We start from the raw sequence: 22,437 nt of genomic DNA, 5'->3' as shown, positions 1-22,437 counted from the left end.
TCAGAGCCTGGAGCCTGCTTCCGATTCTGTGTTTCCCTCTCTCTCTGCCCCTCCCCTGTTCATGCTCTGTCTCTCTCTGTCCCAAAAATAAGTAAACGTTAAAAAAAAAAAAAAAAAAAAAGGAATACCAATTCCCAAAGGAAATGAGTTTGGATGGAATATGATAGAAGAGGACGGGAGAAGACAGAACAGGATGAATAAAGCACCTTCATGTTTATTAATTTTTCTAAATGAGAAAACCTGGTCAGAAGCCAATGTAACTACAGAGAGGATAAAGAGGAAGAGCTATAAGTGAAATGATATGCTGCCTTTGTTATCCCATACTGCACTACTCTCATAACACAGGTACTTGGAATTTTTTTCTAAAAGTGATGATGGATTTTAAATTGCCACCAAATTCCAATGTTTATGTCTTTTGTTTTCAGACTGATAGCTAAATGTATGCCAAATAATACTGAAATATCTATATGAGTCATGTAACACAGTTTATTCTTAGTAAAACACAAGCTTAGTTTTATGTCATATTTCTGAATCATAATGATACTGCAATCCCATCTTAAAGTAAAAACCTCCCTTAGTCCAAACTCCCCTTTCACGTTACTGTCCTCTCTCTCCATCCATACACAGTGAATCTGTCTCAGTTCGACTCTCCGTTCAAACACAAACTTCTAAGTCTTTCCTAATCATCTTTCCTAAAAATATACCTCTTCTTATTCTACTTCACAGTTGTCTTTATTTTTCTTTGTAGAACTTCCCATGGTAAGTATGATGGTTTACTGCCTAATTCCCCATTTGACTGGAAGATTTATAAGGGCAAAGCCCATTTTTACTGGTTATATCCTTAGTGCCAAGAACAGGGTCTGGCATATAGCATATATTCAATAAATATTTGACGGATGAATAAACAAATAAATGAATAAACTGATAAATGTTATAGCCATTCTTTAAAGACCTTATTTCTGAGAACAGTTTTAAGTTCACAGAAAAATAAAGGTATAGTGTTTTCCCATATAATCCCTGATCCCACACATGCATAAGCTCTGCAATATCAACATTCCTTACCAGAGTGGTACATTCTTACAATTGATAAACCCACACTTACATTTAAATCATAATTATCCAAAGTCCATAATTTGCAGAAGAGTTCACTCTGGGTAATATATATTATATGCATTTTGGCAAATGTATAATAGCATGTATCCATCATCATAATATTATGCAGAGTGTTTTCACTGCCCTAAAATCTTCTGTGCTCTGGCTATTGTGTTTTTAATTTCAAATTCCACTTGTTCATTACTGGTTTACAGAAAAATGATTGGCTTTTATATATTAACCTTGCATTCTATAATTTTGCTATAATTGCTTATTACTTCCAGGATTTTTTTGTTTATTCTTTAGGATTTCTTTTTGCATAGATGATCATATCATCCATGAAAAGACAGTTTTATTACTTTCTTCCCAGTATGTATGCCTTTTATTTCATTTCCTTGTCTTATTGTATTGACTAGGACTTCCAATATAAAGTTGAAAAGAATAGTGAGAGGGAGCATCCTTGTCTTCTTTCTAATCTAAGAGGAAAATCTTCAAGGTTCTTACCATTAAATATTTTATCTGTAGGCCTTTAATAGATATATCTTTTTTATTATTATTATTTTATCAAGTTGAGAAAGCTTCCTTGTTTTCTCAGCCACTTTTTAAAAATCTTATCTCTAATTCTTCCATGTGCCACAATCCAGCTCTTTCTCCACAACTCTAGCAAAACTGATCCTGGCACTATGATCTCTCAGTGACAGATAATCAACATAAACATTTATCTTGGTCAACTTCTCCATTGTATTTGACACTGCTGATAATACATTCCTTGACACACGATTTGCCTCTCGTTTTGGGGGTGCAACATTTTTTTGTCTTTTTGACCACTCCTTCTCAGAGTCCTTTATAGATTTAACTTTTGCTACCTACTGCTCAAATATTGATGAACTTTTATCAGTTTCCAACCTTTGGTCTTTTAAAGAAAAATTATTCTCCGTGTGGCTGATTTATATAGTCCCTGACTGTCAATAACTATCTGTATAATTATAACTTATAAAGCTATGCCTGATTTCTTAGCTAGTAGCTAGCAAATTCCTCCAATTCTAAAAGTACAAATCCTCTATATGTCTTAGTATAAAGTCCCAATTCCTTAAAACATGCAGAATCTGCCATGTCTCCAAATTTATTGGGCTACAATGTGTCTTCCTTTTAAGCTCTAGCCACAATGAATTTCTGGCAGCTCATGGAATCATAACTTTTCTTATCTCTGATCTTTTCTAAAAATTATTTCCAATGTTTGAATACTTTTGGCTTTCTGCTTGCTAGATTGGAATTAATCTTTATAATCATGTCAAGATTTTATTTTTTCGAGTAGGCATGCATTCCCTGACATCTAGCTTATGATAAGACACCTGCTTTAAATTCTTATGACTCCACATACTTCTGCTATCACAATACCCATCATATTCATCTATTTATTTATTTAAGTGCTTTCCTGGCTAGATGGCAATTTCTGTAAATTTGTTTACCATTGCATTCCATCAGATATGTAACTATTACTTACCAAGTACTCAATAGGTATTTAAGAATATATGAAAACTAAGATTTTTTTTTAAGTCAATCGCTTATTTTGTTCTCTTTGGTTGCAGTAATATACTACGTATTTGAGTTGTAAATGCTTATACTTGTTATTATTTTACTGGGTTAATTTGATGGTGTATAGAAGAGGATTATGCCATAGAACTTGGACAATGTAATAATTTCCCGAAATTTCACATATGAAATCTAAAATATTCACTGGTAATAGAAATTTCTGCATGAAATAAACTTGTCAACATTTGCCTCCAAATTACACAGTGCCATCCAGGAATGTGAGCAGGCCATTGAGAAGTAATTTGGGGCTTAACCACATGGTGGTCTATCTACAAGTTCCCTGGAGAAAAAGACACCATCTAGCTCACATCTGTGCAAACATTGGTTAACCTGGCTGATGTCTTCACATCTGAGGATGTGAAGGAGTTTTGTGTTTTTGTTTTTGTTTCAGTTTTTTGTTTTGTTTTGTTTTTTCTTTCCTTTGATCAGGGAGATGTTTTCCTATTGCCTTTTGCAGCTCTCAGACGTGAGTTGTAACAACTCTAAGAGGCTGAGAAGATTGAATTGTGGAGGTATGTTTGTATAGGGAGATGTGTGTGCGAAAGAGAAACAGAGAGATAGGGAAAGAGAGACAGATAGAGGTAAAAGATGGATACTGGAGTGTATAGACAGACTAAGAATTAAATCTAATAAAAACAACGCTGTCTAGTGAGTGAAGTTCACAAACCTGAGTGAGTCAATTTCTCGAAGCCTCCACACATAATATAGGAATGTAAGCGATATGAGGATTGATTGCAAATGCCGTATTTTGTGCTTATCTGACTCTAAATGGTTTGGGAAGGAAGAATAAAAGTACAAAATTGGATAAGAATCTTTTTGAAATAAGTAGCATCAAGAACTTAAAATAAAGTTGCTACAAAATAATGAGGTTTGAGGTAATATCAAGTAGTGATTTTTATCTCTAAGAATAGTGAATATTTGAAATTCTCCTTTCCAGATGTACTACAATGAAGACAGTATCTGTTTGATTGTAGAATATACAGAGTAAAAATAATTTTTACAATTGGAATCAAAACAAAACCAATACAGAAAAGATTTTCTTTCCTTTGGAAATTAATAATAAAGAGATTTAAAACTTCATATAATCACAAAATGTATATGGCTTAAAGTTTAGAAGAAAGCTTGGACACATCTCCATCTTTGGGGGACTAATATATAAGCTGATGACACCTCAAATCTCTGTCTTTTAATATATTACATCAAAATATCTACAACTTTCCTGTGTGTAGGGAGGGAGTGGGTTGTATAAAATTCTAGTATACTCTATGCTTTCTGCACTGATGCTGTTTAAAGCTATAGAAACAACAACAGAAATGTCCCACCAAAGTAATCAATTTTTTCAAACTAAAAATGCAGGATGGTCTTTAATGATCTAATGTTTCATACATTTTGTCCCAGTAAGTAGTTTCAAAAATATAAAAAAAAAAACCCTCAAGGACGATAGATATTAAAAGCATTACTAATACATGTTTTTACTTAATACATATTCAGTTTCCCCTTATTATATGCAAGAAAACATGGAGCTGAGAAAGAGGTAATAGAAAGGCATGTAAGGAAATACATGTCTGTTGTAAAGAGGCATCTTACCTGACAACTGTTTGATTTCCCCTTATTTTCTCACATTTTAAAAAATTATTTCAGAATATAACAAAGTTGTATCTAAGAAACTATGGATACTTTTAAACTTTTAGGGCGCTTGTTTTCTATTATTTCAATGTTAGACATTAAATTAGAATTGGTGTAACTAATATGCTTTGCTAAATGACAAATCAAATATAAAATAAAAAAATATATTTCTTACAATAGTTCCTAAATACATACCATGGAAGAATGAAGTTGCTTAAAACATATAATAAAATCTAGAGCTTAGATAATATATCATAACTACCATATTTCTGAATATCACAAATATTTTAATAATAGAAAGTAATGAATCTGAGCAAAATTTAATTCAATAATCATTTTATTCTCCACAGGCTCACTGAACTACATGGAATATGACAGTGTATCTAGTTTTTAAAGTGTTATTGCCCATAGTCTCATTCTTCTGATAAAATGATAAAAACCGAATTAATTTTAAAATATGGACCAAAGAATTAAAGAATTTACTTAAGAAATCTATGAAGATACTGATTTTTAAATTATTTTAAGACATTTGCCTCCTTAATTCCAGATTTGGTTCTTAGAAATAGCAACAAGGGGCGCCTGGTGGCTCAGTTGGTTAAGCGTCCGACATTGGCTCAGGTCAGGGTCTCACAGTTTGTGAGTTTGAGTCCCCCCTCAGGCTCTGTGCTGACAGCTCGGAGCCTGGAGCCTGCTTCGGATTCTGTGTCTCCTCTCTCTGCCCCTTTCCTGCTCATGCTCTGTCTCTCTCTGTCTCTCAGAAAATAAACCTTAAAAAAAAATTTTTTTTAAAGAAATAGCAACAAAAACATCACACACTACAAATGTAAGGCACCGTCATTTTCAGGTTAGTGAGCTTAAAATACAACACTAAAGTTTTATTTTATTCATTTATTCCTGTTGGGAATATTTATGACTATAATTTTCTTCAGAGATATAGACTTTCCTGAGGATATGGCTCTCATATTAAACCCTGAAATTCACCATACATATTTGGAGACGGGGTCAAAGTGGTTAGTATAGTTTTATTTCTGTGGCACTGTATCAAACCCCTGAAATAGCAGTGAGTTAATAAAAGCCTTAGAAGAGAACTAAATTTGAAATGAATTAAATGAACAAAGTACCTTTTTATTTATTTATTTATTTATTTATTTATTTATTTTTAATGTTTATTTTTATTTTATTTTTGGGACAGAGAGAGACAGAGCATGAACGGGGGAGGGGCAGAGAGAGAGGAGGGAGACACAGAATCAGAAACAAGCTCCAGGCTCCGAGCCATCAGCCCAGAGCCTGACGCGGGGCTCGAACTCACGGACCGTGAGATCGTGACCTGGCTGAAGTGGGACGCTTAACCGACTGCGCCACCCAGGCGCCCCAAAGTACCTTTTTAAAATAACATAATTAATTTTTTCATATACCACACAGTGATACTAATACATATAAAAGACAAGAAAAACACATTTAACAAAGCATACTAAAATCCAGTAACTAGTAGTCAAAATGGCAAGCTGACAGTTTCATTTAATGAATCTTTCATTCAATCAATAGTTAATTGTGCTTTTACTATGCATAAAGGTACTAGGTTAGGTGTATCAGACACAATGATAAGTAACTCAAACTGGTCCCTTACTACAGACACTATTACTTCTCTTCTTCAAAATTATTTTTCAAAGGCCAGCAAAACCTCTGAATTTTCCAAGGTTTATGCAGGTTGACAGAAATTTAACCCAAAACACATTTAGTTTTCCTATGTTAAACAGATACGGTCTACTTTTTATTTTTCTTGGTACTGATGTGAAAAAATATAGAAAATTTTCAACCTTAATCATGATATTGCCTTTAATCAGAGAGAAAATCTCTACACAAATTTACACAGGGCTAAATTATTTAAAGTACAGCCATTTCCTTAATGGGAACAATTTGGCAATTATGGAAGTGATCCTGAATCCGTAAGTATATATGCCAATGAAGTACTTCACAGATGAAAACAGATTTGAAATATGATCAATGACTAATGAATACTTGCAAAGCAAAGTTTTAGAGAAGACTCTAAGGAACAATGCAGCTGAAATATAATCTTTCATTTATTCAGTCTTGGAAAAGTAATGATTAGAAGAGCTACAAAATACTGACAGATATTATCAGTCACTAAAATAAGTTCTATTTTATTTAGAGAGACTAATTTAAATAAATTGACTTAGGAATTATTTTTCAGTGAGAATAAACTTTTAAATGTATATCAATATTAGAGAGATAAGAAATGTATTATATTCAATTACTACTTGTAGTGACTTTGAAATATAGTGTTAAGCATGAAAACGTATTTTTAAATGATTTGCTAACACCATTAATAAAAATATAATTTAATTATAAAACATAAATTATAACATTGAGAGTACTATAGAGGAATAAACAGATTAGCAGCATGTAGCAATCTTGTATAGAATACCCATACTACACCACACCAAATTTGGCAGTCACTCATGCAAACAAAGGGGGTAACTACTGAAATGCTTAAATCTTGCACTTACCAACCTCCACAACACTAGAACAGTTGGGATCTGTGAAGCCATCTGGACACTCACAGGAAAAGGAATTGTCAGACAATCCTGGCAAACAAACACCGCCATTTTCACATGGATTGGAATCACAAATATCACCTGAGAAATAAAGAAACAGAGAATGACTTTTCACTTGCAGTCTTAGGCACTGAGATGTACTATTTCATACTCCATTTTCCTTTAGTAGAGTCACCACACTGTTTAGATTTACAGATAAGGTATGCAAGACCCCTTTGAAACCTTGTACTTTTCAAAGACATGGTATGTAACATAAAATGAAATTTTCTATTCAAACACTGCATACCAAATAGCATACAAAAAACTATTAACTCATTTTGGGGTTCCTCCATTACATGTCAATAAAATATTGTCTGATTTGTTAAAGATTAATTGAAATATGTGTAGTAGAAAGATTTATTAATTACTCCAATAAAAAAAAACTTTTTAAATTAATACACTTAACTCTGTAACTTTGCAATTTCTCTCTCTAAAGGGGTGAGGTTTATTTCTGGGCTTGTCCAGGTGACTTGCTTTGACCAATAGGATGTTAGGAGACTTGAAGCCAGCCAAGGTTTGAAAAAGCACTTGAATCTTTCTACTTCTTCAAACCCTGTCAGGACCATGAGAATAAATTCAGGCTAGTTTGCCTGAGGTGAGAGAAACATGTAACAGTAAGAAAGAAACTGGCACAGAGAAGTAAGTTGTGCCATAACCAGAACCTATAATATATGGCATTGGCTTTGGTACTGGGTGGAAAGGCATCAAGAAAATGACTAGAGGAGCCTAGAGAAAATGTGAGGCTATCCATGCTATGTAGAGAAAATCAGTTGGTAACGTTGTCACCTGAGAAAAACTTTAGTGACAGAAATATACCTAATGACTTTTTACCTATGAATAATGAGATTTTCAGGCAGAATATTAAAGTGTCAGTTGGTTTTTAATAGCTGCATTGATACAGTACTACAAGAAGAGACATGCTAAACAAAGAAATGATAAGTGTGAAAGTAAAGAAAAGGAATATAGAGAGGAGGATTTGTGGTAATTAACTGACCAACCAACCAACCAATAACAACCAAAACTATCTCAATGCCAGCCTCCCAAACAAGTGAAAGATCAAACCTGGAGCTTTGTCAGAAAGACATGGCCTCAACATAAATATCAAATTAAGGATATGGCTAGAAGGCCCTTGTGAAAATATTTCAAATAATTCAGGTACAGCCTGAAGACTCTCTCAGCTAAATAAAAGGGCTTCCAGAAGTCTTAAGGGTATTATCTCTGAACAGCCTGACACGCCCAGTGTACCACTGATTAAGTCTAGAGTGAAAAGCAGGCTTCAAAGTCATGAGTGTGATTTTATTATACAGACAGGATGTAAATCAGATTCAGAGAAACCCATAGAGTTTTAAAGGGAGCTTGAAAGGGGAAAGTACCATCGCCTGATCAAGAGAAGAAGGTTTTTCAAAGTTTACAAAAGCATCTGTGTCCCAACTTCCTACCACTTTCTGTTTCTTGGGAACTTTATTCCCTTATAGGAGCCTTCCAAAGAATTATTTCCTATATTTTCTAGATGAACCATTCTAAGACTTTAGAAAAATAAAAATGGAGGGTAAGATTTTGGTCACATTTATAAAGCAAGTCATTAGCTATATTAAGATGATAGATAAAAATACTAGCACTGGGATGACCATAAGAAACGAGAGAGTCATGAAATAAGTGAATAAATAAAAGAATAAATATGTGTTGGAAATATCATAGAATTTAGCATGGCTAGACAATGGATTACTTGGTTAGGAATGGCTGAGGAAGTATAAATATGTCAGATTAGTAAAGATTAAAAAGTTAATATCGTAACTTATAAGGTGAAGAGCCAATGAATGCTTTTAGCATGTATTTTAAAGTTTTGACATGGTCATATGTATATTTTAACATGACTATCCTGGCAGCATTTTACAGAGTGAGTTTGATTGGGGGGCTGATTACTGAGATATTTCAATAAACTTCCTATGTCTTTATATAACTAGCTAGCCATTCCGCCGTTCCTCCATTCATCCTTCCATTTGTCCCTTTATCCCTCACCCCCACCCCCACCCCCCGCCCATTGCTTGACTACCTATTCTATGCAGGCACCAAGGTCAGTGCTGAACATACAGAAGCATACAGAAGTAAATAAAGATAGTCTCTACCATTAAGAAGTATAGAGCCTAGTATGGGAGATAAAAAAGCAAGAACAACTACCATACATAGTAAGAGCTGTAATTGGTCTACACAATCCAAAGTGTAGGATCAACAGAAACTTCTAAAAAGATTCAGTGCTGCGAGGTGAAACAACACAGGAGGAGGTACCTGCTCAACATTCTAGGCAAAGAGAATAGCATATACAAAGGAAAAAGATCATGGCTTATTCCAGGAATTTCAAGCAGGCCACAATAATTAGAGCATAGATGTATATGAGAGATAGAATGGAGCTCAGAAAGTAGCATGGTCGTGTAAATAAAGGCCTTATGTGCTGTGACAAAAAATTTGAAGATTCTCTCTAAGCACTGGAAAATCAGAAAAGGACTTTGTACATGGGAAAATATATGATCACATTTGTGTTTTGGAATGATGACTCAAACAGCATTGTATTGGATCAAATGGAAGAGTCACAGTTGAGGGCAAAAGAACTAAGCGTTAAACTCTTTTTTCAACATTTATTTATTTTTGGGACAGAGAGAGACAGAGCATGAACGGGCGAGGGGCAGAGAGAGAGGGAGACACAGAATCGGAAACAGGCTCCAGGCTCTGAGCCATCAACCCAGAGCCCGACGCGGGGCTCGAACTCAAGGACCGCGAGATCGTGACCTGGCTGAAGTCGGACGCTTAACCGACTGCGCCACCCAGGCGCCCCAAAACTCTTGAAGTAGTCCTAGCAAAAACTGATTTTCTCAACTCTCTTCAGAGATAGCTATGAACAGGGAAAGCAATGGAAGCATGATTTAATTCCAATTCAGTTAATAAATACTAGGTAATAAAACAGGAAATTAAAGTCCCCCCAAATCACTACTATTCCTCCCCCCAGATAATTAATCTAGAAACAAAGGTATTATTGTTGAGATTTTCTATAAAAAGGCAATCACCAGTTTAAAAGCGAGATCATCGCTCTCTGCCCTAGACATGAGCAAAGCAACACAGCTTTGTACCGTCAGACTAACAACACTGCCATCAGCTAACCCTGTACATTCCATGAAGTTGAGTAGTAACACCCAAACATTTTTTGGATGAGACGTCAGTCATAATCTTGTGTATTGTCAGTACTACAAAAAGGGGAATTCTATATTCCCTAGACCAGGATCTGTTGTTGCAGCAATGTCAACAGATCAAGGCACATTGTAGATGTTTATAGATTCATCTGTACTCATAGAAGCAATGTCTACAGTAGAAAGGCAAGGCATGAGTGACAACCCAAAGGTTCTCAAGCATACAGACTACACTGATACACTTTTCTAAAATCAAGTACCTTTCATTATCGCTCTCACTCCTACAACCAAATTCCTGCAACATTTATTAACTGATGTGAGCTTAACAGCCCAGATAAACTGAGCGACACACGAGGCTGGAATGTCCAGTCCCTTTGATTATCCCATCATGATGGGAAGTCTTGGTGTCCTAAGAAGATTTTCTTGGCACTTTCGATACCCTTTCTAGGTGATAATAACTTAACCTAATCGGTTTTCTACCATTTGACCAGGTGCGTCTGCCAGCCATATGACGCTTCTGTAATCAAAATCAGACAGGATGATCTGTTCATCACTCACTAGATCTTGTAGACACCAGCTGTTGTTTAGCTGACCTGTTTATTCTCTCTTGTCCTTGTACATTTTGTTCTTTTTCACTGATGTCTACTTAATTCTAATAAATTACACTTGTGAAAGTTCATCTTATATTTTTCCCCCTTATTGATATTTACTCAGTGTGTTTTTCAAAGGTAGAAAAGAGGTAATAAATTTGACCAAAATGTATCTTGAGGTAGAATCAAGATAACAATGTGATCAAACTGATGTAAGGGTTGAGAGAGAGCAAGGAATCTGGGTTGATTTCTAGAGCTTTTATCTGTATGACTGAGTGGTCACCTTCATAAGGAAATATAATGGATTTAGTTTTAAAGAAATTACTGTGTTTGAGAAGTTTGCATATTCCCTCTCTCTTTCTCTCTCTCCCCCTCCCTCCCTCAAAATAAATAAATAAATTTTTAAAAGAAAAAGGGAAATTATTGCTAGGCCCTTTCCACTTCAGTATCAATATTCAGCTTATTCGCTTAGGGTCTCATATGTCAAGGTCTGCCTGAGATTTATAAAGGTCCCCACAGGTACCTGTGTTAGATGGACAATGTCAACAGAAAACTAAATTTTGGCCTTGGATAAAGTAGAGGATAGACAGCAGAAGCCCATCACACATGATTAGGATTATTACAGACTGTGTTTTAAATCTGCCTCCCCACATCTAATTATTAAGTACACCCCTGTGTCAGGTGGGTTCTCCATGAAGTAAATGCTAAGAAAAAGTTAAGAGTGCAACAAGATTAAGAAGTAATGCCTGTGAAAGAAAAATGAGGAGAAAGCAGAAATGGGCAGGAAAAGCCTTCATCCTGTGATGCGGATCTGACACTGTGAAAAGAAATGGGGAAGGGGGGTGTGCAGGGATTGACGAAGAATCAAGCAAGGGAGCCTCAGTCTGTAACGCAAACTTGATGAAGTCTTAGCCAGCCCACTAGGAAGCAAAGATTACCCTTTAGAGGAATCCTCCAAGGGCATAAATGACCAGGCACTGGTGCCCTTGCCATGTCCAATCACCGGCTGGAGGTGGCCTAGGCATAGGGTGGCTCTAAAGCTCCAGTGAGATCCTGGAAGTGCTGCAGAAGATTTGTTGGAGTTTAACACATTCCTGGCAGCTGGACAGCTTCTTTTCTTGAAGGGATGCTGCAGCAGCACACTTCCCTGGGTGCCACACTCCCCTTTCTCTCTCAGGACAGTCCTAGTTAGGATCGGGTACATAGACACCTCAGTCAAGTATCTGATCATATCTGAGCCTGTTGTTTTCTCTACTGACCCATTATCTCAATGGTTTGTACAGATGAAGCATGATCATTTAAGTAGAAACAAATCCTCAAGCTGAAATTTCAAGTCCAATTAAAATGCACTGTAGGGACTTCTGATTCCTTGTCATTTCAATTAACCTGAGAAAGCATCAGCTCAGGTAAGATTCCTGATTAAAATGCAAGAGATCCCTGGCCTTCAAATCAGCACTTTTTGTTTATTTCTCAATGGATGAATTGGTAGAGTTTTTTTAAAACTAAGATGGCAACCAGTACAAGAAGGTAGGCTCACTATAGGAAAATAGGACAATACACAATTTCATGGTTCTTTATTCCACTGTCAGCAGGCTCCTAAAATATACCTCTGCATATTGTAATCTGTGTGCAGCGTTATACCTTGATGCTTCTTGGCTGTCTGGTCTCACCTGCTTTAGATTAGGACAGATGTGTTTAATTTGAGTCTAACTATGTTTTATGATTCCATCTGCAGTTTATGGCAGACTCAGGCAAATTAAGCTGATGCCGATTTGCCTTTTGGCAATAGAATGAAGCAATTATTTTTCCCAGGGGCAAGAAATCATTGCAGGCTAAATTTAACTTCTTGTTTGCCTGGTCTTTCTCCCACTCTCCAGGGTTCTGCTTGGACTGGGATCATCCTGTCTGAGTCCACTGCCTACCTCATTCTTCTCACTGGCCCACCACCTGTTGCCAGTCACCTGTTCAAGGTGATTCGCAGATTGTCTTATTACAGCTCATTATTAATTTGCAATCCATGATCGTTTAGCCTACATAGCAAAGTGTATAGGCATCTATATCATGTAGCACTGAAGATGATGCAAAAAACCCTCCCAAAAACCTAAAAGCCTATTATCTATCTATACCTTTTTGATGGTGATTGTGTTTGTTTGTTTGTTTGTTTGTTTTTTCTTCTGTGAGCTCAGTATATAACTATGCAACTTCTAATGCCAAGTAAAGGAGAAAATTCTATGTTGGCCATACTCAGGGAGTCAGGTGGACCGAAGAGCTAATTTTTCTCATCCATGTTTAATCTCAGATGATTTATGCATCTGGTTTTCTTTACATATTAGTGCCCCTCTCCAGTTCACAGATCAGAGAATCACCAATCCATTCATCATGTATTGATATTCCAGAAAACACCGTAGAGGCTGGGAATATAGCCTAGATGAAGACACATAAGGTGCCAGTACTCTCAAAGTTTATATTATAGTGAAGGGAATGCATAATGAAAAACTAAGAAATAAGAAAGCAAGGTATTGGTCACTGTAATAAAAACCATAGGAGGAGACACAGGAGGAGAATAGGCTGGTGGAAAGGGCAGTAAAAAGAACTGGTTACTTAAGATAAACAATCAAGAAAGGCTTCTCAAAGGAGGTGTCACTCGAGCTGAAAACTGAAACATGAACACGTGCCAGTCATGTTAAAACCTAAGGAAGAGTCTTTTAGGCAGGGGAGTAGCATATGTCTGACCCTACTGAAAGGTAAGAGAGTAATGAACTCAAGAAAGTGAAAGGAGGCTAATGCATTTGGGACACGGTAACAAAATGTCACTAAAAGTTTTTTGTCAGCAATACAATTTTAGTAGGAACCAATTTATAACTTAAAGCCCTACATTTGACTGTCTGTCTTCATGATAACCAAGGGCATTTCTGCTAAGCTTATTCTTAATATTTATCAAACATCTACTGAAAATATATTATTGTATTTACATGCTAACCTTCTTATGCATTTGCATAGTGATCTTTTTTACATGTGAATATATCTACATAGTACTACTAATGTATTCATCTATATACATGGCAATGTAAATATAGCAATCATTTATTTGGAGGAACGCATGCCTCCCCATTTTCTCTGTTCCTTTAGCAGTGCTAGATGCCACCCTGCCCTCTCTCCATTTCTGCAAAAAAAAAATGTGTACGCTGATGTAAAAATAAAAACAAAATAAAATGGCAACATATCACTCCAACAAGTTACTTCACCAATACAAAATATTATTTAATTTCTTCACTATCTTCCCACACTAAATGTGAACAATATTACCACACTTATTTATGTGTGAGAAAGTAAAACACAGTAACCAGTTAAACCCATGTTTCACAACTATGACAATTCTGGTCTGTGTATTACAACCTCATCTTCAGTTTATTGCTCTCCCACTGAACTTGGTAGCTATACTCCTATCATTTCATTTACAAACTGAAAGAAAATAAAAGCTTTGTCTTCAACTGCACAAATTAGAATTATAACCAGTCTGTAAACAGAGTACTTGGCAAAATGAGCCAAGCATAGTACACAAGTAAGCAATAACTCTAGTTAAAATGAGATCAAGTTCACAGGAATTTCCATACTCAACCTGGTAAAATTCCTCACAGAAAATTTTAGTATCCTTATGACTTACTGCCAGCGAAATTGTACACAACAAAATAAATGTCACTTTTGAATCAAACATAGGCCTCTCAATTTACTTTGGGGCCTCCTGAGTCTCCTGAGAGACCATTTGTGTTGAATATTGAAATTTCATTGCTGTATGTTCTAATAAGTTTGATGCACAGATTTTTATTTTAATGCCTTCATTCATAAACTAAAGCTTATGAGTGTGGCCAGTTTAAATTTCATAAAAACCTGGCTTAAAAGGTTTGATCTGATTGTTAGCTTCATACGTGCTTTAAAAAATAAATTCTAGTTGATATTTCAGACCATTACTGCAATTAGGAGGAAGAGAGAAAGAAATAAGAATGCCAGTAAGAATAAGTTTATGTACATTGATAGGATCTGCCATTTTACTAGAAAATCACTGGACATACTTGCGATAAAAGACCACTAATGCTATACCCCGGGGTCTACAGGGTCCCCAAATGACCATACTCAGCTATGGAAGACACCAATATAATGACTGAGCAAAGAAACTTCTTAGACTCAGAGCCACACTAAAGCTAACTTAAAGCAGATTATCTCTCAGCTGTTAGCCAGTGTTTATCGCACTATTTCTAGAGACATTTTTCTTTTTAGATAAGGTTTTAAATGCTAAGGGAGTACTGAAGAGAATTATAAGAAAGTTAGCAAATATTATTGAGTATGGACAATGAGAATTTTGCATCCTTTAACACACAGCTTCAATCAAGGCTAACTGCATGAAAAGACAAAACTATTTCAGGCTCTACATTTTGAAAGAAAATCTTTGGGCATATTTTGTATTTTAAAACACTCTGGAGAGTCTCTTAAAATAACAAAATCTAGAGTTTTTAGAATTGAAAGGGACATCAGAAATGATCTAACCCAGTGGTTCTCAAAATTTGCTGTATATTATAATCACAGGGGAGCTTTTCAAATTCCGGATGCCCAGTCCAATTAAATCAGAATCACGGAGGGTAGGACCCAGCCCTCCACATTTATTTACATTCACCCAAAGATGTCAACTTATTAAAGAGAAGGAAAATAAGTCATATAAAGTGAGGAAGGAAAGAAAGAAGGGGAAGAAGGAAAGATGGAAGAAAGAAAGTTCATACTTTTCGGCTTTCAATTGAGAGAAAAGCAAATGAAGAAAAATACTTGACTAGCTTTCTTTGTTAGTATACTCTGAGTTATGAAAAATTCATTTGCAGGAAGCCAGAACTGACAACTGGAAAATAAAGGTATACAGTATGTTAGAGAAATTAGAATGGACACCACTTAACACTAACATACATTGAATTCCTCTCAAATAATTAGTTAAAACTTTGTAAATTACCAGAAAATTCAACTATATGGAATTCTCAAGTACTGTTGACTATATTTCTACCTGTTGACTATATTATTTCTACCTATGAAGAATATCCATTTAGTCATTCAGTCAATATTTACTGAAGGCCATCTATGCTCCATTAAAAGTGATAACTGCTGCACATACTATAGGACCTCTGACAGACAATTACTTGTTCTCTAGCATTTAAGAAAAGACACAAATAAGTTGGAAGGTAGTTACTACTGCATGTTAGGTCCAGGAACAAGAAAACTGTGTGTGCCAAGGGAGTATGTTGGGGGGATGGAACACCAAACTCAGAACTGTGATTTAGGAAGCCTTCCCCAAATCAAGTGATTCCCAATTCAAGACGAGAGAACTAGGGGAAACCGGATAGGCAATGAGGTGGGACAAGTATGTGAAACCAGGCAGCAGAGCCAGAGCATAGGTTCAAGAAACAGAAAGAAACTCACTTTGGCTAGAGAGAAGAGTGAACAGAAATGGCAAGAGGCAAGGCTGAAGAGTACAAAGTGCCCAGGATACCCAGTGTCTTGAAGACACTCATAAGAAGTCTGGCCATTCCTTAGCAAAAAGGACAGCCATTTAAGGGTAGTAAGCAAAAGGGCTGACGTGATTTGGATGTCAAGTAGTAGGGAGAATGGATTACAAGGAGGCAAAATTTAAGGGTGGCAGATCAGTTAGAAAGTGGCAGATGTTATTCTGACACACACATTGCTGGCTTGGATTAGAATACCAAACACAGAAATGGAGAGAAATGGATCCCAAAAGATATACTGAGGGACCAAATTTATGGGTCTGATGGTTGAAAGGAAAGAGAACTAAAAATTAAACCACATATCAAAATTCAACAAAAAGTTCTGCCTTTCATTTTGATGGAAAACATGGTCTAGGGAGCAAGTTTGGGGATGGTGGTCAAAGGGGATGATGGATTCCATTTTGGAAATGAGTGGACCTAAGTGCCTACAGACATGCAGTTGGAGATATTCAGTGAGAACTTGGTTTTAGGACTTTGAACCTGGGGAGAAAGGTTTGGGCTAGAGATAGGTAAATTAACACAGAGTGGATTTTTTAAATCATGGAGATATAAACAAAAATTCTGAGAAGAGTATTGGAAACTTGGTCTAGAAGCCATATAAACTTGAAAACACTCTATATTGCAAGCTCTCTAAAGTCAGAATCATTTCAACTTAGCAAATTCTCTCCCCTGTGCCAAAGATCAGTACCTGGCATACAGTCAACAGTTTCCAAATAAAAATCAGGTGGGAGACAGGGGTTGGAAATGTATTTAAAATGTCAGAAACCTAACAGTGTTTTGGTGCTAATGAGAAGCAGCTACTATAAAGAAGAGGTTAAAGATACAGTAGAGAAGGAATACTCAGAAGGTTAGGGAGTGTGAAAAAACATGACTGATGAGCCTCAGAAAAAAGATCGACAGAAAACACTGAGGGCTCAGTTGAGTTTGAAAACAAGAATTGATAGCGGCAATAAGTACCCAATGAGATATCTGCTTCTAGGTCAATGCCTGGATGTGCGCTACAGGTAGGGGACCAATCCAGGTTTGTTGTTTTGTCACATAGGTATAGCGATGGCCAACAGAGCAAAACGAGTGACACCTGGCTGCTTTTGATTTTTTGAAAAATACATAAGATAACTTACTGAATTTTATACACTAAGATAATATTTTTAATTATGCAAAAATTATAGACCCTGTGAATTGTTCTTTCAGATATTTCTGTTGTTCAGTTGACAGCAAAGGACAAACTAAAAGATAGAATTTTGTTGCTGTATGTAAATAACACAGTACATCATGACGGTAACACTTAGCCCATCAATCCTTGTCAAGAACACAAACTCACACCAACTATAAAAACAATCAGGTGATACAAAGAGGATCACATTTAGTGCCATGTCTAACTATGGAAGTTTCACACTGCCTTCTTATCCAGATCTTAAAGTGTCAGTTCTGCCTCTTCTTAATGTAAAGCTGCTCAGCCACCATATAAAAATAACTTCCAATGAAAACCAGTCGAAAACAACCTGGCAAACTTGATCACTTACTAAAAAATGGGGACCAAAAGAAAGAACAGAACATTTGTTAATCACTGGATAACCCATTTCATCATTTTTTTTTTCAGGCAGAAAGGATATGTTACAGTAGAAAGGCATAAAACATTTTTAAGTCTAATTTGTGTTTTATTTAGAATTTGTTTGAAACAGTCACAATTTAAGACAGCAGTAGAATGACAGTTTCCAACTATAGCAGGGAAAAGCTGAAGGAATATCTTTCACTGTTTTAAGTACAGCCCCAACTATTTATTGCCAGATGTTTAAAGTAGTCAATCATGTCATTACATAACGTGTTTATAAACTTGCGCACTAAACCTGACTACATATGTTTATACATTTGGAGGCTGGAATAAAAAAAAAAATCACAAAGATTAAAACTAGTCTTCTTCCAGCTAAAAATAACCAATAGACACTTATCTAATTTATGGAATGGACGTCATATTTTAAAAGTCAGATTTAGATCTTGTTTAATTTTTGTATAAAGTGAATGATTTGTATAAAGTGAATATATATTCACCTTTTATAGCAATATTTTCACAAGAAAGTAACACTTTATAAAATAGTTGCTGAATGCTCTAGTTCCATATAATGTATACATTTTCAGAATTTAAATCTTTGTATTCACCGCCAACGGTCTTAGGAAGCAGAAACATAAATGACTTGGTTAGGCCACTGTCAGTAGACATGCTTACTAATCAACATGAGAACATATTAGCTCTGTAATTATTTTAACAAACATGGAATATCTTATTCAGATTTAATGACTATATGGCCATTGTGCTTTTCTAATGCAAGGCAGTTCCTGATAAGAAAAGACAGCTGAGCAATTAACTCAGTGGAAATCAGAAATTATGGGTGTTCTTGCTATCTTCTTGGTTTTCAACAGGTATCAGGCTATTGCTGTTAGCACTCCAATTTGCATCTTTATAGGGAGCAGCCTGATTGTAATGACAGAAGCAAAGTGCCCTTTCTTTAGGTGTTCCAGCTGCCTTAATGGAACTCCATTCAGAATATTAGTGCTTTTATACTGAAAAGACCAGGGAAATACTTAGGAAGCTGGACTACGTTACTCTTCCAGCCTACCAAATAGAAATGTGACTTGCTAAAAGGTAACTATTTGGCACAGAAATGGACAAACGAGAGAACTTGAACACATTAAAAAAAGAAAAAAAAAAAAAACCTTTGCCTCTATTCTGTCAATAGTCTCGATTCTGCATTGGTATCCCTCTTGTCCTTGTTTTTGTGATCATTTGATACACACCAGCTTCTTCCCAATCCCTGATCGAGCCCTGACCTGAAAGTGAGGACTCAGAACCCAGCATCAGTTTATGACTGTTATTAGTGAAGCTCGGACCTTATTTGTCTTTCCCTTTTCTCATTGGTTTAATTACTGTCGATGCAATTTTATTAGTGACTCTCAAACATGGGTCATATAAGGGCAGTTTAGAATAATCTTGGATATGGGTGCCTGCGGGGCTAAGTTGGTTATAGCATCTGAGTTTGGCTCAGGTCATGGTCTCACGGTTCATGAGTTCAAGCCCCATGTGAGGCTCTGTACTGAGAGTTCAGAGTCTGGAGCCTACTTCGGATTCTGTGTCTCCCTCTCTCTCTCTCTGCCCCTTTCCCTCTCATGCTCTGTCTCTCTCTCTCTCTCGCCCTCTCAAAAATAAATATTTAAAAAATATTCAAAAATAGAATAACCTTGGATAAAAGGCTTCATACTACATAAACTGTTGGGAAACACCCTGCCCCACATTCCCCATGTAGCTCCCTTTTGACATACCTGTCTTGTGGCATCACTATCCATAGGATAGATCTAAAGAAATCACGCAACCTCTTCCTGAAAAAAATTTTCTGATACAAATTATCTCCTTGCTCAAATTTCCAAATTTCATATACTCTTGGAATCTGCTACTCCATCACTTGGCTGATCTGTTAGAACACTTTATTATTTTTTTAGTAATGTTAGTTAATATTTTTGTGGCTTAACTATGTGCCAAACATTATACTAAGTGCTTTATGAGTATTAATCTCATTAAATCCTTATAATACTCCTATCAGAAACTTTGCTGATATTAATAAGAAAACTCATTTTACATATGAAAGAATGGAAATTTACTAAAGTTGCAGAATTTACCAAAAGGTATAGAATAACATTGGCAAAGGGAGATTTACACACAGGCAGCATGGCTTCAGAAACAAGAAACTATGCCTGTTTGGATGCTTTCCCTTGCCCTTATTCTCCTTCATCTTCTCTCTTCACCTCTTCAAGCTCTTCACCTTCTTCAAGTCCTTTTCGTTCTATGACTAGGGGTCAATTATTTAGTATTGTTGTGCATTGCCCACCTTTCATCCTTCAGATAACTTCAGTCTTTTGGTAGAATCCACCCATCACCTGCATTTCTGATCCTCCTTTGGTTTAAAACGGAACAATTCTGGATTCCAGTCTGCAGTTAACGTAGCTATGTCCCTTACAATGAACTTTCTCCCCCATGTGGACAATGCTAACAACAGCTGCAAAGCAATGGCAAGCCTTTGATATCAGGCCAGATGCTAGAATAGACCACAATGCAAAAATATGCTATGTTGATATAATGATTCCTTGATGATATATCTATTCCTTAACATATAAATTATTTTTAATTAGATAAGTCTCTAGAGCCTGAGTATTATAAAATAAATTCATCTATTCCTCCCAATCTTATTTGGAAAATTATGTAGATGACCAAAGCATTTGCATCATTGTTTGAGTCAAGGATAGCAAATCCTAGAATAAGCTCTGACCCAGAGTAGACTCAGGGCATATCCGGGGAAAGAGTTTCATACATATATTAAAATGAACTTATATAATACATGCTCTCTTATAAAAAAAATTCAATGGTGACAATCACAGGAGCATAACAAAATACCTGTGACAGAAATACAGCTTTTGGAAGCCTAAGGTAGAACAGCTCAGTAATAATTTGGCTAGAAAGAGTTCACTGTTCCTCCTCTTGAAAGGCAGCTGTAGATTAATAAAGCACTAAACTGGAGATTTAGGAATAACAAACGACTTTTGGACTAAGTGCCTTATTACTGCTTCTTTTCAGTTGTGAAGGATACTTTAAGCAACGGAGTAAGATGTGCATTTTCTGTGTGTAACATCAATCTTCTTTGAAGCCATGTTGTGCTTACAAAGATAAGATTATAACCAACTTCCATAAAAGAATAAAATGAGTCACTGCAAACTTTAGTGTAAAAGCATACAGATTTAAAGTAACATGGTGAGCAATTCAGAAATTGATATCACTATCATCCTAATAATATGGTCTGTATTCCACACAAGGCTACTCGGAACCCAAAGGTTTTGTTTTTTTTGTTTCTTTGTTTTTCTCTCTTAGGGTTTATGATAACAATAAATACAAAACTTCTGTTTTACTGAGCATGTACTATGATCCAAGCACTTTTATTTCTAGAAAAAAATTAATCACCTATAGTTGAGGAAACTGGATAGCCACATGCAAAAGAATAAAACTGAACTATTTATAACATACACAAAAATCAACTCAAAATGAATTAAGGACTGGAGTGTAAGATCTGAGGCCGTAAAACTCCTAGGAGAAAACATGGTGGGGGGGTCAGCTCGTGGCATCAGTCCTGGGATTTTTTGGGGGGGGATTTTATACCAAAAGCAAAGGCCAAAAAGCAAAAATAAACAACTGGGACTACATCAAATTAAAAAGCTTCTGCATAAGAAAGGAAACCATAAACAAAATGAAAAGGCAACCTACAGAAGAATATTTGTAAGTCATACATATGATTAAAGATTAGTATCAAAATGTATAAAGAACTAACATAATTCAATAGCAAGCACATAATCTGATGAAAAACAGGTGGAGGATCTGGGGCACCTGGGTAGCTCAGTCAGTTAGGCATCCAACTCTTGATCTCGGCTCAGGTAATGATCTCATGGTTCATGAGATCAAGACCCCTGTCAGACTCTACACTAAAAGTGGGGAGCCTGCTCGAGATTCTCTCTCCCTCTCTCTCTGCCCCTCTCCCATGCATGCACACAGGCATGTGCTCTTGCTCTTTCTCTCAAAATATATAAACTTAAAAAAATAGGTAGAAGATCTGAACAGACATTTTTCCAAAGAAGACATACAAATGGCCAACAGGAACATAGAAAGATGCTCAATATTCCCAATAGTCAGGGAAATTCAAACAAAACCAAAATGAGATATCACTTCACACCTGTTAGAACGTCTAATGACAAAAGACAAAATATGCCATGTGCTGGTGAGGATGTGGAAAAAAAGGAAAACCTTTTATAATGTTGGTAGGAATAGTGTTCCAGCCACCACAGAAAACAGTATGGAGGTTCTTCAAAAAATCAAAAATAGAACTACCATATGATGCACCAATTCTACTTCTGGGTATATATCCAAAGGAAATGAAAACAGGATCTCAAAGATATCTGCTCTCCCGTGTTCACTGCAGCATAATTCACAAGATCCAAGACATGGGAACAAACCACATGTCTGTCAATGAATAAATGGATGAAGAATATGTGGTGCATTATATGAAACAGAGGCTTGTTCAACCATGAGAAAGAATATCCTGATTTTTGCAACAACATGAATGTACCTGGAGGGCACTATGCTAAGTGAAATAAGTCAGACAGAGAAAGA

General features: G+C 36.0%; 1 protein-coding gene across 2 annotated transcripts in view; it reads right to left on the bottom strand.

The window, feature by feature from the left end:
* EDIL3 (EGF like repeats and discoidin domains 3) overlaps window positions 1-22,437 on the bottom strand; it is a 421,318-nt gene that overhangs the window by 284,793 nt on the left and 114,088 nt on the right. For both annotated transcript variants that reach the window (XM_040449290.1, XM_040449299.1), the window contains exon 2: window positions 6,840-6,968. In XM_040449290.1, the coding sequence (XP_040305224.1) occupies window positions 6,840-6,968 (129 nt within the window). The remainder of the gene's footprint in view (window positions 1-6,839; window positions 6,969-22,437) is intronic.

Source organism: Herpailurus yagouaroundi, unplaced genomic scaffold (assembly GCF_014898765.1).
Source record: "Herpailurus yagouaroundi ecotype Mexico unplaced genomic scaffold, PumYag 29, whole genome shotgun sequence".
NCBI lineage: Eukaryota > Metazoa > Chordata > Mammalia > Carnivora > Felidae > Herpailurus > Herpailurus yagouaroundi.
Note: the sequence above shows the minus strand (reverse complement) of the source record. Positions and strands in the feature narration are given on the sequence as shown.